Source organism: Taudactylus pleione, unplaced genomic scaffold, assembly GCF_031769625.1.
Source record: "Taudactylus pleione unplaced genomic scaffold, aTauple2 ptg000115l, whole genome shotgun sequence".
Lineage (NCBI taxonomy): Eukaryota > Metazoa > Chordata > Amphibia > Anura > Myobatrachidae > Taudactylus > Taudactylus pleione.
The window spans coordinates 129,368-146,757 of record NW_028284517.1 but is presented as its reverse complement, the minus strand read 5'-3'; the positions used below and the strand labels follow the sequence as shown (position 1 = coordinate 146,757).

The window sequence follows — 17,390 nt, the reverse complement described above, 5'->3', positions numbered from 1 at the left end:
TCCTATGGAGACGTACTCCCGCGGACGTGCAAGTGCGTCTCCATAGAACTTAATGGACACGCGATCCCGGATGTGCCATAGCGTACTGTGGTGCGTGGCTGTATATACTATATGATAGATAGATAGATAAATAGATAGATACCATATTTATTTTCCCTTTTTTAGGAGGGGTGGCCAAATTGTAACTTGGCTCCGGGCGTCTGGGATGAACTTACGCCACTGTTTGAAACCCCTAAGCTGTAGGACAGTGGTACATCATAGCTGTATAGATAGTAGAGAGTTAATCTTTCTCAGTGTGTAGCCAATGGTAGAGTTATTAAGGCGTGGTGTGGGAGGAGCTACAGTTTACTTAGGGCAGCTGCAGATATGAGACGACCTCTTTTCAGCTTTTTCCCCTCTCTCCCAATTCTTTATTTTAATTTTTCTTTGCCTATTTTTGATGTCGCTTTTTTTCTTTGGCGTTGGGCGGGAAAGAACTGCAGCCGGGAGGTCAGTGGGCTGATTAATAGGTCACTCCCCTTTGATATACCTTTTGGCTGATTGTCGCTGTTGGGGTCAGCAGCCTTGGTTGGCTAACCGTGCGTTGGAAGGTATAGGGGAGTCTCATGTGACCTATGGACTTTCTGAGTGGGCAAGTGGCCCTGCAAGTTTTTCTAGTCATCTGATTTGGTAGTTGCTGACCTCTGATGGCTGCTGTTTCTTTCGGCCATCACCATAGTTAAGTTATTGATTGATTGATAATTAATAAAAAGGCTGACCAGTTTAATATATGCATTTAAGTTAATGTACTAGTGTCAATTGTCAATAGGGCATTAATCTTTCTTTTTTTACTAAGGGGTCTATTCAGCAATGATTTTTTTTCAGAAAAAATTCAGAAACTATCATTTCCGCATTTTTTATCTAAATCCACTATTCAGCAATGGGATAATGGAGAAGATAACACAATTATCTTCTCCATTAATTCCCATCTCGCAGAGTACCGCACTGTAGGGATCAGCCAATGATCTCTACAGTGCTTCAATGCTTTTTGCTATTCAGCAAAACAAAAAGCGTTAAATTGCTTGAAAAATATTTACTTTATATAACGTCATCTCAGAATGGCGTCATACAAAGAAAATCCTTACATTTCCCGAAAACTGCAGGGACAGAGGGAAATTTTCCCATAAGTCCCTGCAGGATCTTTAAACTCCGCCCAGTCTCCATGCCTGCTTTGTGGTGACCGGCGAGGGTAAGAGTCTTCTACAGGGACGAACTGGGGTTGTAGATCAGCCCCGGCAGTTCCCCCTGTGCGCACACTGTAGGCACGTGAGCGCTCGCAAAAGGGGCGTGGTTATGTTTCACAGGGGTGTGAGGGATCATAGACCCGAAAGTCTCTCCATCACAAAGAGCCGCTCTTACCAAGAGAGCGGTCCTTTGTGGTGGTCATCATGCATACCGGGGTTATGAATGCCGGCATGCATGCGAAGGGCGGCAGGATGCATTCCGCCTGCGATGCTTCATTCATCCCGCCCAGTGTGTGAATATTGCTCATCTGGTTTTACGCAGGTTTCCTAAAACATAGGAAAAGCTGACATGCCCATTTGTCATTTAGAATGGGAAATAGATATTAAGGAATGATATAACACTGATACCGTACATTTGGTTCTTATACTGTTCCTTTCAGTAAATAGGTTTAGCAAATCTTGTTGTCCTAGAGCAGGGGTTCCCAACCATGATACTCAAGGCACACTAACAGTCCAGGTTTTAAGGATAGCCATAGTTGTTCACAGGTAACTTAATTAGTACCTTAGTTATTTTGATTTAACCATCTGTGCTTAAGAATGGATATCAGTAAAACCATGACTGTAATACCCCTTTTCCACCTAAATTCCGGGTCTGACCCGGAGTTGGAACAAAGTTCCTATCCGGATCAGACCCGGAATTTTGCCGGCGCCGACTCGGGATATTCCCGAGTCTGCGCCGCTCACACTGCAGACGTCATCTCCAAGCGCCACTGAAGCCGGACCAATCGGCCGGCTAGCAGCGCACGCCAGATCAACGTGACCCGGAGTGCGCTGTTCTCATAGCAGGGTTTCACGGGCTAGGCCCGTGTTAAACCCTGCTAGTAACCTGAGTTGGATTGCCGGGTCACTCGACCCGGCGATCCAACTCTCTCCCCTTTTACACCAGGGAGCTGCCCGGGTTAACCCTTCAAAAACCCGTGTTTTAGCTCCGGTGTAAAAGGGGTATTAGTGTGCCTTGATGACCAAAGTTAGGAATCACTGTCCTAGAGTGTATAAGGAAAATTATTTTGTGTGATGAGGGAATGAGACCATACACTGCTGGTAACTTCCTGAGCCTTGTGCCTTATTCTACAGTGTGAGGTTCTCTCAAGAATTCCAATGCAATTTCAGTGCCTTGAGTGTGTAATGTGGAATAGCTGCAGCTGATTGGCTGGAATAGTAACCTGCAGCCTGGAGAGCCACCTCATATGCACCATCACTCAGCTTCCTGGTCTCATCCTCCTCCTCTGTGACATCATAATTGGGGGGGTCAAAGGGTGCAATAGTGCCTTGCTATGATACTGAGGGCCCGATTGAGACCCGTTCACTAGGCTGTGTTCGCACATAGCCTGCCGATGTTTGCAATGTGCGCATGTGTATGCATTGCAATGTGTGAACCAGTCCATGCGATCGCAAAGCAATCGCCCCTTGTATACAGATGCCTCGCTAGCTTGAGTGACAGGACGAGCCGTTTGTGGGTGGTGACAGGGGTTGGTCGATGGAAATGGGGGAGTGGTGGTGTGAACGCAGGCGTGTCTGAGCGTCTTAACGCCATTTCAGAGGCGTGCATAATTAAGACGCAGTGTCATAGTACATGTCACATGGCTGAATTACACACGGAAGCACTCGCAGTGTTGGCGGTTGGGTATGGTCTGCCACAAGTGCTGCGTATGGGTCCGATGTTACTCGATGTTACCAATTGTTGCATACACTTCCTGGAGAGTCAGGCTGGTGGGCATCTAAATACACACCGCGATCGCACACCAAGACATAGTGGGCGTGCTAATGCCTTGGTGTGTGATCGCGGGATTTGCATACTTTGGCTTAGAGATGAGCGGTTTGGATTCTGTGGAATCCGAACCACTCCGAACATTGGGGATCCGAGTCCACCCGAACGATGTTCGGGTGTTCCCCGCCTGACTCGGATCCCCGTTCGAGGCCGAGCCGCAGCTCCCTGATGTCAGATTCTCGCGAGAGAATCTGACGTTAGGGCTCCTCTAGTGCAAGGGCTGGCTGGCAACTTTTAGCCTGGGGGGCAAACACAAGTAAGTGGCCCTGGCTTTTCTACCAGCACATTGTGGAGCTTGGCCCCAACAGGGTTACGCCATCTCCAGATGGCGTTACCCAATAGTAGCCTATGGGCTAGTATTTTGAAAATTCTTCCGGAGAGGGGTGCTCCGAATTCTTCTCTGTTGGCCCCTGAGAGCAGTGTACACCGAGGACCCGAACCAGAAAGCAGTGTGACAGCTGTGATAGCGTAGCTCTTCCCCAGGGCAGGCTCTTATCGGAGCCCGTCTCCTGGCAAGAGGATTTTAGTAAATTTGCATCAAATTATTAATTTACACATTGCAAATTTGGGCGTAAAATATTTATCACATCCACATTTAAATTGCAGATTGTGATAAATAAGCCCGTTAGTAACAGACAGTTGTGATTACCTGTCATCCTTAGGTTCAGTTTTATGGCGCAAATGCAATTGGTCCTCTGTCCAGCCACCTGATTGCAGCCACCAGCCATGCGGTAATAGGGCAGAGGCAAACATGCTGGGAGGGGACATAGGCACAGATGGGGAGGGGGAAGAGGTGCAGATGGAAAGGGGGAAGAGGTGCAGATGGGGAGGGAGTATGGGCATACCTTATATGGAGAGGGGGATGAAGCTCAAACTTTTCAGACAGTAAAAAAGACTGCCGTGGAAAAGTGACAGTGGAGGAGACTGCAGGAGAAAAGGAAATAGTGGGAGAGACTGCAGGAGAAAAGGAAATAGTGGGAGAGACTGCAGGAGAAAAGGAAATAGTGGGAGAGACTGCAGCAGAAAAGGAAATAGTGGGAGAGACTGCAGGAGAAAAGGAAATAGTGGGAGAGATGGAAAGTGAATGAGACTACAGTGTAGGGGATAAGGGGACCGTGGGAGAGACTGCAGGGGAAAGGGGACAGTGGGAGAGACTGCAGGGGAAAGGGGTCAGTGGGAGAGACTGCAGGGCACAATGGATAGTGAGAGATACTACAGGGGTTAAGGGGACAGCCAGAGGGATTGCAGAGAAAGGGGTCCTTGGGAGAGACTCCAGGGGAGAAGGGGACAGTGGGAGAGACTGCAGGGGAGAAGGTGACAGTGGGAGAGACCTCTGTGGTGTGCACTGCAGTTACAGTAGGGTCAGCCTTCTTTTGTGTGGTGCCAGTAGAAGCAGGGAGGAAAGAGAAGTGAGGAAGTGAAGAGAACTGGGGGTGGGGCTATTGCAGAGCCAAGGAAGGGAAGCTGTTCTGGTGGGGGAGCTTGAGGGGGGAAACTGTGTTAGTATGCCGGGACCCTTCTCATGCTAGCTGCACTGTGCCACAGCCTGACACTGACAGCCAGGAGGCAGGTCGAGGAACCTTCCCGGCTGTCACTGCTAACATCGGCCCCTCACGCACAATTATAGTAGGTCTGACCTTACTCAGGTATTGCAAGTCTTGTCACATACAGTAAGTATTCAAGCTGCGTATGCTGTCGCAATGGCTCATTTATGCACGCCTATGTAAGTGTTCAAACGGGCAGGCACGCCTGCGTTTTTCTGACCACCTCCCCCGTCACCACCCCCAAATGCTGACCTGACATCACTCACTCTAGGATGGCTTTCTGTAGTCTGTGTGATCGCAATGCGAGTGCAATGCTGCTATCGTGTATGCGCAGTACGCAACAATCAGCCATCTGCATATGCTGTTGCAGTTGCGATCCATGCTGAATTAGGCCCTAAATTCAGCATTCTGCCAGAGGTGGTTTGTGTATGGGTGCCAGACAACTATAAAACACATGCTACTCTTCAAATGATGGCACTACCGAGACATGTCATCGAAACCATTTCCTCACAGACCAAGGAAACAATTCACTTAATGCAACACCAATCACTCTCTGTGCAGCCATTTAACATCAGATACACCAAACACACTTCAGGGCAGTCTGGTAGAGTGCAGGAAGTCTATTTTCAAGAAGGATTAGAAATAAGACAAAGCTTCAGCTAACTACATTTCCCATACTGCGGGAGAACTACAAGTCCCAGAAAGCCCTGCCAGTCACCAAATACATGCTTCTGGGGCTCTTTATGGTACCAAAATTTGCATAACCACTAGATGCTTGCTCATCTGTATGCATTACAGTCAATCTGCTGCATGTTCAAGGTGAATGATTGACAGCTTTATTGCAAGATCTTATGCAGCAGGTCTCTTTGGAGTATGAGAGCTGAGGAGCCAGGGGTCACTGCATGCAGCCAGTTATTAACTGTACCTTGCGGTCCAGGAGGAGATGCAGCGGGAGTCCAGGTCTCCAGGATCTCAACCTGGGCTGTTGTTTGTAGAAAAACAGCCCGGCCTCCATCTTCTCTGCTAATTGGCCGGGGTTTGCGGCTCTCATAGTGTCGGTGCAGTGCGGAGATGGATCGCGTCTGGGTGAGACCTTCTCGGCTCACAGGGCATGTATTGGTTGCTGCTGGCTCCTGTCTCAGCTGCTTCCTCATCAGGTGGTGCGGTGACGGGGAGGGTGAGTGAGTGAAGCAGCTGACTCCGGGAAGGAGCTTACGGCCAGCGGCCCTAGTGCCACACAATATGTACCGGCCCGGGGGGCAGCTGGCACCCTGCCCCCCGGCCCAGCCCACCACTGTCTCTGTGTATCCACAATCACAACTCCCTGCTCCATTTGTTTGACGGTTATTTCTCTATTGTTCTGAAATTCTTTAAGTGCTTCTACTGTACCTTTGTTTTGGTGAGATTGGGAGTTCTTCTTTGTTTTTTTAGTGTGTAATGATTCAAGGTGGTACATACTATCAAAGTCTATCAGAGGTGTTTATATTGTTGTCTTTCAGATAACTGAGATTAAAGTTTGAGGGTGGCTTGTGGTTACTGTTTATGGCTTTTGTCAGCAAATTACTGTGTGGGGTAAATTTTCTAAAGGGCAATTTAGCATTTTTGTGCAATTTGGTAGCTAGTTTGAAAATCAGAGATTTATTGAAGTCAAAATCGATGCCAAATCGGCCAAAAATTTAACTATAGAGCAGTTTAGAACATCGGAATGACCATCAAAACTTTACATAGATGATGGAGATTTACTAACGGTCGGTTCTGAATTTGACCGAGAAGCATCCAAATATCGACCAGACAATAGACCTGCTTGAGGCAGGTGAGTTTGGGAGAATCACTGCACAGATCACTATGAACTTAAGCCTAAAAACAATTAAACAGCTTTATATAAACTACTTTTATATGTTATGTTACATGTGCGTCCTAGACTGTCTTTTATACCGGTATTAGAAAAGCTAATATATACGTTTGTCCAGAAAGGTTGGTGCAGCCTGGCACTGTCCATCGGGATGTGTCTGTCCCGGGTTGTACTCTGCTCTTTACCATGATCCTGCATGCCATGCACACGTGTGCAGGAACAGAGCCTTAGGGGTCTATTTACTAAGCAGTGTTAGTAGACAGAGTGAAAAGTGATAAGAAAGGGATAAGGTACCAGCCAATCAGCTCCCAACTGTCATCTCACAGGCTGTGTTTGAAAAATGACAGTTGGGAGCTGATTGGCTGGTACCTTATCCCTTTCTTATCACTTTTCACTCTGTCTCCTAACACTGCTTAGTAAATAGACCCCTCAGTCTGGTGAGATCGCCAAATGTGAGACTGAGTTCTGCAACCTGGCAACTGATCTAATTTGCTGCAAAGACTGCCTGTTACAGACAAATTACTGATGGGATGCGCCCAACTAGTGACTGCCTGACAGACCTACTCATTAATATAATCAGGGTAGATCTGAACAGAGGATGGCGGGCTTCCAGTGGTGGCCATAGGCCACAGGCTGTACGCTTTCCATGGTCTGTGGTTTGTGCACCAATGTTCTACTTCTATAGTACCGAAATCCTTTTATGAATTATTCACCGAGCCTTTACACTGGTAGATGGTATGCAGTCAAACTTTTGCCTATAAAGGAGCATCATCTCAGCAAGTTAAGTATAATTGTATTCTATAGCACTTAATGCAAAGCTATTAGCTTATGTTCTCTTACAAATAGTTGCTGTGCGCTCGCAAGTGGGTCGATGGTGGGGCACTGCGCACTGCATTCTGGGGCTCGCTACAAACGGGGCGGCTGTCGATGTTGATCGACGGCGCGCCCCGTTTTGTAGGCGGGGAGGGGGGGTGGCCAGACAAACGGAGGCGTTCCTGAGGGAACGCCTGCCATTTGTGGGCGGCCCTACTGACATCACTCGTGATGTCAGTAGTGAGATTCCTGCTCTATTAGAAACGCGCGTTTCGCTTGATGAACATTTTTAAGTTGGAAACCCACAATAGCAATAGAAATAAATGCTAAACCAGACTATAGCTGTTTTAAATCAGTCAAAGGCGCCGATGACTGGTAGTTTTGACAACCCATTTCTTTGTAAATCAGGCCTAACATTAAGCAGACATACTGTATGCTTAAGTAATAAATATTCCATAAGTATTATCAGGAGTTTGTGACAGGAGAGTGCATATATGGAGATTGCAGTTTAGCGCACAGTCTGTGCAGCTTAAGCAGGCAAAGTATTAATTCAACATGGTATAGCAGTTTGTGAGACTGGTCCACATTAATCGGCCCCAGCGACCCGTCTGTATAAACCTCGGCAGCGGTGGGAGGGGGAAGTGACGAGATTCGCGCTGAATCGTGTCTTCGTGGCCCCGCCCCCTGCTTCACAATGCCATTAATCTCAGCATTGTGAAGAGGGGGCGGGGCCACAATGATGCATCATTTGCTGGACCACGCCCCCTTTTACCGCATTACGCCCTCCGTGTGGAAGCCTGACAGCTCCCTCCCGGAAGGAGGGAGCTAAATGTCGGCAACCCTGTGTTATAGTATTGATCAGCAACAATAATGAAATGATACTCACAGTAGATTGAATGGGAAGTTGCCTGCGTCACGGCAGTCGGCATGCTGGCGGTCAGAATCCTGGCGCCGGAATCCAGACAGCAGTAGGAATCCCGGTTCCAGAATCCTAACCGCTGACATCCCGATGCTGAGTATTAGGGTTAGGGAAAGGGCTAGGTTTAGGTTTAGGTACTAGGGGAGGGTTAAGGTTAGGCTGTGGGAGGGGAGGGTTAGGCTGCGGGAACGGTGGGTTAGGGTACTTAGCTGCACGCAGAGCATAGACATAGGCATAGACAAATTAAATAAATACCTAGGGGCATGCATTCCAAGCCTAGGGCCAATTCAGCTTCACAGCAGGAAATGAAGGGATTGGGACAGGTGGACGCACCTCTGCTCTTGCTGTCCTAACGCGATCGGAGCTCTCAGCTCAGCTGATTGGGCGGCAGCTCATACAGCTGGCAGTTGCGGGACTGGGGAGCAGAGACAGCGGGCAGTAAAAAAAATTGCCACTGGAGGAGGGCTGCTGGGCATGCCCAGCCACAGCATCTCCTCCTACAATGGACCTTTGCGGAGTCCAGTAACCTGAGACAAACAAGGGAGTGGGGGCGCCAATGCTCTTGCTGGCACAGGGCACTAAAATGTCTGTGGATGAGGATTGCAATGGGTATGGGGTGATGGATGTTGCTGACTGCTGCTGTGATCTGTGCTGCTGGTTGATAGGTGCTGTGCTTGGAGAGGGGTGCTGGGTCAGAGGCGGAACTAGCGATGGTGCTAGGGGCATCACCCAAAATCTTGCCTAGGGCATCAAACTGGTTAGGGCCGGCTCTGGCTGCACGTGTCAGGAGTCTGTCGGGATGCCGCTGTCTGTATCCTACAACTATATTAAGCTAGCTGAGATTTTGTGTGTGTGTGTGTGTCCCAGAGCATAACCCTATCCCCCCGTGGTGCCTAAACCTAACCCTCCCCCCACGGCTAACACCTAACCAGGCCCCTCTATACTTATGTTTGGGGCGCCGGCTGTCGATATTCCGCCGAGATTTAAACAGCAGGCAAGGTAACTACATCTCTGTTCATCCATTCCCCAGAACTCACCTAATAGGAATGGAATAGTCTCTGAAGGACTGCCCCTCCCCCCCCCCCTCCCCACCACCTCCAAGTGACTATATGGACCAGAGAGGAGGTCCCTTCAATTGCTTTTAGTCTCCATTTTTGGGATCCGTATGATGCACTAATACAGTTATAGATACATTTGTTGCATTGGATTCAGCACTGATCTATTGCATGGACACAGCATAAGCCTGCCTAATACCTGTAACTATGCAGACAAGGGAAGGAATGATACATGAGCATTCTTTGCTTCATTAAGGGGCCCATTTATTCATTATTGGGCTTATGACCCAATAATTATAATTTCTTATCTCCGTTATTCGCGCCAATAAGAATGAAGTACCATCCAGAAGTATCAATCTTCACAGACAGGGACTGGGGGCTCCGATAGGATCCCGTCCCTGTGATATGTATAAGTAAAGTGATCGCATTAGACTCTGATTAATATCTTCTCACACAGGCGCTGGAAGTAAATGACAATCTGAACTGCGTGACCCTATTTATGCCGGACATAGAGGCCCAGCTCAAAGGACTTCTAGAGAAAGAGGAAAAGGGTCCACTGTACGGAATCCCCATCTCTATAAAGGAACATGTCGGTTATCAGGTAACTATTATATTATATATTATGTCACAGGGCATCACTCCTCCCGCTGCTACATCTCCGACCCCATCTCAGAACACACTCCCTCTCACCTTCTCTGCTCTTCCTCTGACTGCCACCTGGGCTTGGTATAAAAGATAGTCAAGAATAAGATAGACAACAGATGTTAGACAGACAATAGGTTGACAGGGAGAAAAGGTCAACACAGGTCGACAGGTTCAAAATGTCAACAGGGTCAAATGGTTAACACAAAAATAGTAGACATTTATTTTCTAAACCCTATCCGCAACCCTCCTCTTGGTACCTAACTCTCCCTCATGGTGCCTAACCATAACCGTCGAGGTAAGTGCGTAACCCGAACGGTCCCTTCAAGTGCCTATCCCTAACCATCCGGAAAGTGTCTAACCTTAAAATAAAAAAAGTGCCGACCATATTAGTGTCAACATCTTGACCTTGTCAACCTTTATCAATGTCAACCTTTTCTGTGTCGACCTTTTGTCCTTGTCAACCTATTGCCTGTCTAACATTGTCAACCTTTTTCATAGCTATTATTATTATTATTATCATTTATTTATATGGTGCCAAAAATGTTCCGCAGCGCCTTACCAAGTACATAAACAAATTGTAGACAAGCGACTTACAGAACAATACAATACAGGACCAGGACATGGATAATATATATATTGCTACATTAGCGACCATAACACCCAGATAAGCAACAGAGCAGGGCCGTAGCTAGGGTAGTGTGGCCGGTGCCATCGCACAAGCACCACAGGTCAGGGGGCGCTGTTTGGGCCTGTCAAATTTCTGTTTATTATCATTCTTCCTCTTATTTCATCCCCAGCATCTCCTGGCCTCTCCTATCTCATCCCTGGCCCTTCCCCATGAAGCCATGGCCCTTTTTTGGGTGCATTATTTGAAAAATGAGGGGGGCGCCAATGCTCTTTTTGGCACAGGGCACCAAAAAGTCTAGTTACAGCTCAGCAACAGAGCATAAGTAACCAAGTGTTAGGTGCCCTTGTGGTGAGTAAGAAGTAGATGAAACTAAAGTAAGGAGAAGAGGGTAGAGGGCCCTGCTCGTTAGAGCTTACACTCTAAAAGGGAGAAGACAAACAGGGGTGACACAGATGGGGTAGACGGGGAGGAAGGAGCATGTAGCAGGTTAGAATGATATCTATCTATTGACTGGAACCCTGCTTTTGTGCTCCTCCCACTTTGTCACCTCCTCCCCCTCCCATGCTACTGACTATTCTCATCTGCACTGCACTACCACTCATCTGAGTGTCCCAGGGGGAGGAGGGGGCTGGGGGCATGTAGGCTGTATTGTGGGCTATTCACAAATGAACGTGCAGGTATCGGGCTGGTGTTAATGCGTGTTGATAGTGATGACGACTGCTGTCACCAACAGACGGATAGGGGTGGTTTGGTTTGAATACAGGAGAATATTTGCATTTATTTTAGACCACGCAATGTGACAGCGGCTTAGTGCTTAAATAATGTAAAAATTGTAAATTATAATTTGGTACACACTCACTACTATACCATCAGATAACCCAATATATAACAATCCAACTTGCAGCAAGTGCCGAAGCAAATCATCATTGCTCCGATGAGGAGACAGCTGATCCAAAAATCTCCTGTCTCTCCGAGTCTTTAGGAGCAGTGAAACTAGTGCGCCTACGTGAACTAGAGTTCACACTTGCGCACAAAAGCCCTGGCGTCTGGCGGAAGCAGCCAAACAGGGGTTTCGGATCCCTCTTTGCAACCCGGAACTCCTTCCAATATGGAGGAGCGAGGTGTGCGCTGCGAGCAGGAGCAAATATCATCTGAAGATGGTGAATGCTCCCGCAGGCAAGCTCCAAAAATATAGTATTTCCGGCGCTCAATGAATTTGTCTCCTCATACTAGTGTATGGGGACAGCGGGCCATTCCCTGAGAGGAAGGTAAGTAGGAGATTTCTGTGATACTAGTGTATGGGGACAGCGGGCCATTCCCTGAGAGGAAGGTAAGCAGGAGATATCTGTGATACTAGTATATAGGGACAGCGGGCCATTCCCTGAGAGGAGGATAAGCAGGAGATATCTGTGATACTAGTATATGGGGAAAGCGGCCCATTCCATGAGAGGAAGGAAGGAAGGTAAGTAGGAGATAGATGTGATACTAGTGTATGAGGACAGCGGACCATTCCCCGGGAGGATGTGATACTAGTGTATGGGGACAGCGGGCCATTCCCCGCGAGGAGGGTAAGCAGGAGATATCTGTGATACTAGTATATGGGGACAGAGGGCCATTCTGCGAGAGGAAGGAAGGAAGGTAAGTAGGAGATAGATGTGATACTAGTGTATGGGGACAGAGGGCCATTCCCCAAGAGGAGGGTAAGCAGGAGATATCTGTGATTCTAATATATGGGGACAGTGGGCCATTCCGCGAGAGGAAGGAAGGTAAGTAGCAGATAGATGTGATACTAGTGTATGGGGACAGCGGGCCATTCCCCGAGAGGAGGGTAAGCAGGACATATCTGTGATACTAATATATGGGGACAGTGGGCCATTCCGCGAGAGGAAGGAAGGTAAGTAGCAGATAGATGTGATACTAGTGTATGGGGACAGCGGGCCATTCCCCGAGAGGAGGGTAAGCAGGACATATCTGTGATGTCTCCTGCATTACCTTTTTGATGGATGGCCTGAAAACTTATTTTCTACAAAAGCAGGTGAAAATGTCAATTTTCACCTGCTTTTGTAGAAATAAGTGATAATGAATAGAACCTTTAATAAAAGGCTCAAACTGATTCACCTGTGAATCACGGACGCCCTTTTAACAGCACCTTTGTTGGATTTTCAGGGCCATCCTTCCACTTGCGGCCTTGTGCAGTACCTCGATGATGTGGAGGAAGAGGACAGCGTCCTGGTAAAGGTTTTTAAGAAACAAGGAGCCATTGTGTTTGCCAAGACAAATGTTCCTCAGACTCTTTTATGGTAAATTCAAGAAGTTTCTGCTGGTAGTTCCTATCCCCAGGTCTATGTGATCTGGGTGCTCGATGGCAGTGTACCTAGCTGCCTATTCAGTGTTCCACGTGGCTCAGACTCATCCCATGCAAACTGCACAAAATGTGTCCAAATCTACATCAGCCCCAGTATCTTTATAGTTCAAGTTTCCCAACTTCAGTCTTCGGGGACCATCAACAGTGCATGTTTTCCAGATCTTCTAGTCTGTACAACGTACTGTTAGGGAACTCTGAGGACTGAGGATGGGAAACACTGCTGTAGTTCCACATGTGTCTAGCTCAGCTCATCTCCCACTTGAAACTCTGCTTATTGTATCTCGTATCTGCTGCTCTCTCTCTGTAAGCCTGATTCTCGTGATATGTAGCTGACTGCCCATACACAGTCAATATTCTGAATGTGGTCGCATTTGGACCTGAGTGTGACTTATATTCGGGTCCTGTATCTGTACTATTAGTCCTCATCTCCTCGTCCATCCAGTCAGACAAGGTCAGAACTATCCTGTTGGGCTTGAACTCCATTGAGGCACTGATCATACTGATATAGACTTCTTAGTAGTTTGGTTGGGGTTGGATTTTAAACTACTTAAACTCAATTCATTGCACTTCTATTATCTCACACTCTTCACACATAGATCCCATGGGATTGGAAAGATCATTTATTGTTTCTTGCCCTGGAGTGCAGCTAACAGTCACCCTTACTATGGGGCACAGTCCACTAAGCAGTGCACAGTCTTATGCTGGCTACACACTTAACGATGAGTACCCAGCCGATGTCAAGTAAGGCGGATCCAGGTGGCAGTTCTGACATCGGCAAGTGAGTATGCCGGGAGTGACTTCGGGGGCCATTCAGCAGCATGGCCCCCAGTTGACGATATTGCCTGTTGGACCTGCATGCAGGTCCGATGGGTGACTACGCTGCCGATGCCCAGGAGCCAGCATCGTCAGTGACATAGTGGATGCACACTGCCCGATGTGGACGATATATAGTCCGATCCACAATATCATCTAGTGTATACCCGGTTAAAGGGGATTTGAACAGGATTTACACATGTCCATCCACTACTGGCAGAGGATCATGGGTAAGGTAATGCATACACAACTCTTTACCAACAGTCTGCACATGGAGAACACTGGACTGTAAAATCTACTCTTGTTATGTGAAACTCTTATATGTACATAATATATAATTTCCATCCTTTGCTGAATATTCTAATCACACATCCATTATCTACATTTTCTGTATTAGGAATTTATTCCAATGCTATGTACTATTACATAATACTCTCTACCGCTTTCTCCTACTGTAGCTGTGAAACCAGTAACCCAATATACGGACACACACTAAACCCCCATAACAGAGCCAAGGGGGTATCAGGATCTTCCGGTGGGGAGGGGGCATTGATTGGTGGTGGAGGTTCAATTCTTGGTATTGGAAGTGACCTTGCTGGCAGCATTCGCCTCCCGTCCAGTGTTTGTGGAATTGCTGGATTTAAGCCAACTTCAAGCAGACAGAGGTGAGCCCTATTCCTCCTGTATATATTGTTATAATAATTTCCTACGGTCTGTCCCGTCTCCACAATGCACACGGAGTGTATGCCGATGTGTGAGCCCTAACCACTCCCATTGCTAGGGTGAAGGAACAGACCTAGCAAAGGAGGACTAGACGCCGGGAACAGGGTACCTAGTATCAGAGGAGCAGCGTGGAACCATGACGCCCAGAGAAAGTGCATGTCGTAGCGCCCCCTCCCTGTACTCAACTGTGCCAGTGGGGTATGGCCAGCCTGCGGGGGAATACTGAAGTGAATATAAAAACAGCAAACAGTGGCAGTATCACATTGGGTGTTGAGGTCCCATTGGGGGAATAGAATGCTTCGGTAATGCACTGTCTGACATTAAGGGGTAGCTGCTTTGGCACTGCTTTATTTATGTATAGCACCTAGAATCTAGCTTTTATCTCATTTGCATCATTGTTATTAGTCAATAGAGGAGATAGTATTATATATTCTGATCACCTATGGGAAGCTCCATTCTCAGCTATGCTCCTACTTCACAAATATACATTGCACCTATATTAATGTGAGTACAACTAACCATGTTCTGTCTACCACTATTATTCCAGGTCTCCTAATACAGTGGGCTCTATTTACTACAATCCGCATATTGAATGCGGATTGTAGTGTGATATTACCGAGTGAATTCGCATTGCGAATTCAGGCAATATCACAGGGATTTACTATAAATCCCTTGCAGGGACAGAGCTTGCGATAAAGCTCTGTCCCTGCGGATCCCATCCGCACTCTAGTCGCGGTATTTTCGGAAAAAATACCGCGACTAAGAGCCCGCGCATGCGCCGACCGACCACCGCTACTACCCCCCCACCGACGCTAAGCCCCGCCCCCCGGCGCTAAGCCCCGTCCCCCGCGATCGTGGACCCCCACGACCCCCCCCCCCCCGCGACCCCCCCTCCCTTCATTACACTTACCTGCATCCTCCTGGCCTCCGGTGGTCTTCTCCGGGCGTCCGGATCAGGTGATCTCCCATACTGCACTGGGGCCCGATCACCTGATGACCGGGCCCCAGTGCACTGTGGGAGACCAGCTGACCGGAGAGGAGCCATCACCGGAGGCCCGATCACCGGTCCCTGGATTCAGGTAAGTAAAAAAAAAAATGTTTAATATTTTTTTTTCTTTTTTTTACAGCAATCAGCTTGCTGTCTATTTAGACCACATAGCTGAATACTGGTACCGGCTCCCGCCTCTACTCTCCCTGTTAGAGCAGAGTGGGAGCCCGGTAACCGGGGGAGACCCTGGATAACGCCACCTCCAGGTGGCGTTATTATCACAGGGCTTCCCCCGGTATTTTTTTACAATTTATTTTTAGTAACTTTCACACAGATCACATTTCCCATTACAATTATGGGAAATGCGATCTGCTTTACTAAAAATAAGTGATACTGGGGGTTGGAGTAGAATTTTACTAATTCTACTCCAATTGCCCTGTAATAAATTCAGGTGAAACTAAAATAATGTGAAAAGGGTGTGAAAACACCCTTTTTCACTTTATTTTAGTAAAAATAATGTTAATAAATAGAGCCCAGTATCTTTTAAAAGATCTTTTAAATAACATTTTGTGGTCATGCCTAGGAACACCTCATTACTTTACATAGCAAAGCAGTGAGTTTTTTTTAAAACTCATACCTGCCAATAAGAAAAGGAGAGGGGTGGTGACAGAAGCCAATAAGAACGGAGAGGGGAGGGGCAAAGAGCCGATCCCATGGTAGATAGGGGAGGGAATTAAAGAGGTGAGAAGTGAATGTAATTAATCTGACAGTAAAGGAGAGGTGACAGAAGATGATCACCGAGGAGGGGGGGCCGGAGGGGAGACAATCTGGGCAGCTTGAGGGAGCATAAAATGTAGAAACGGATCTCCAATCTGTAACTTATTTAGGATATAGAGCAAAGAAACCGAGATAAAACTAACAGGCGGCCGTCATACTGTGCAGCGCCCCAAGAATTCCCGGGAAACCTGAATGGCGCCCTCTGTCCATTTTGGCGCCCAGAGCTCATGCTCCACTGGAACCACCCTCGCTATTCCCCTGCCTAGTATCAGAGGGAGGCGGGTGAGAACAGTACGAGCAGCTGCAACACTGCTGGGGCAGGGTGGAGCAAAGCTGGGGAGGTGATAGCATATGCCGGGGCCAATATACTTGTTAATATAATAAATATATATCACTAAATTAAAAAGAAAGATAGGGGGCGCTCCATAGTGCATAAATGTTTTAATTGCATAAAAACATTAAAAGGACCCTCAGTTACAGGTGTACTGGTACCAAGTATAGGACAGTGTAGGCTGGTTATCACATGATTCAATGCAAAATTTCCATCGGCAATACTGCTCACCACCCACTCAGGAATGAACTCGAGTCCACCATCCATGCCGGGCCTGTCTGGGAGTGTCGTTGCATGGGGTTAAGTGCAAAGACGCTGAACCGCTCGCAGGGGCGTATCTACAATGGGTGCAGGGTGTGCGGGGTACACGGGCCCCTGGGTCCAGGGGGGCCCCGCACTGCACACCCATTTTCCTGGTGACCTGTGCAAACTCTATAGACTCTGGGCACACCCTAGTGCCCAGAGTCTATAACTTCGGCGCTGGCCGCGCACAACTCACCGGAGAGAGAGGAGAGGGCCCGTGTCGGAGACTGCACACGGGCCCCCTCCTCTCTAGAAACGCCCCTGACTGCTCGCATACTCATATTCAGATGGAGAACCTGCCCATTCCATGGGGCTGGTCATTAATAAAATAGTGGAGAAGATATGTTTTAGTGTTCAATGAAAATATAATTTGTTTTGATGTTCAGCGATATATATATAATTAGTAGTCGAGAGAAGAAAATTCAACAAAAACATAAAATTAATTCCAGACATCAAGCAATATCCTAGTAATTAAAATTCCTAGAGATTGTTTAATTCTATAGTGTCATTCAGTCCCAAACGGGTGAGGATCTGTAGCCAAAAAATCCAATAGGCTTCTCTCTTACAGAAAAGGCTACAGCGA

General features: G+C 47.6%; 1 protein-coding gene across 1 annotated transcript in view; it reads left to right on the top strand.

Annotated features, from left to right (window-relative positions):
• The window catches only part of LOC148524853 (fatty-acid amide hydrolase 1-like), a 136,295-nt gene that overhangs the window by 18,658 nt on the left and 100,247 nt on the right, over positions 1-17,390 (top strand). Inside the window, exons 4-6 of the mRNA XM_088471588.1 lie at positions 9,692-9,835; positions 12,674-12,807; positions 14,144-14,350. Coding sequence (XP_088327714.1) covers positions 9,692-9,835; positions 12,674-12,807; positions 14,144-14,350 — 485 coding nt within the window. The remainder of the gene's footprint in view (positions 1-9,691; positions 9,836-12,673; positions 12,808-14,143; positions 14,351-17,390) is intronic.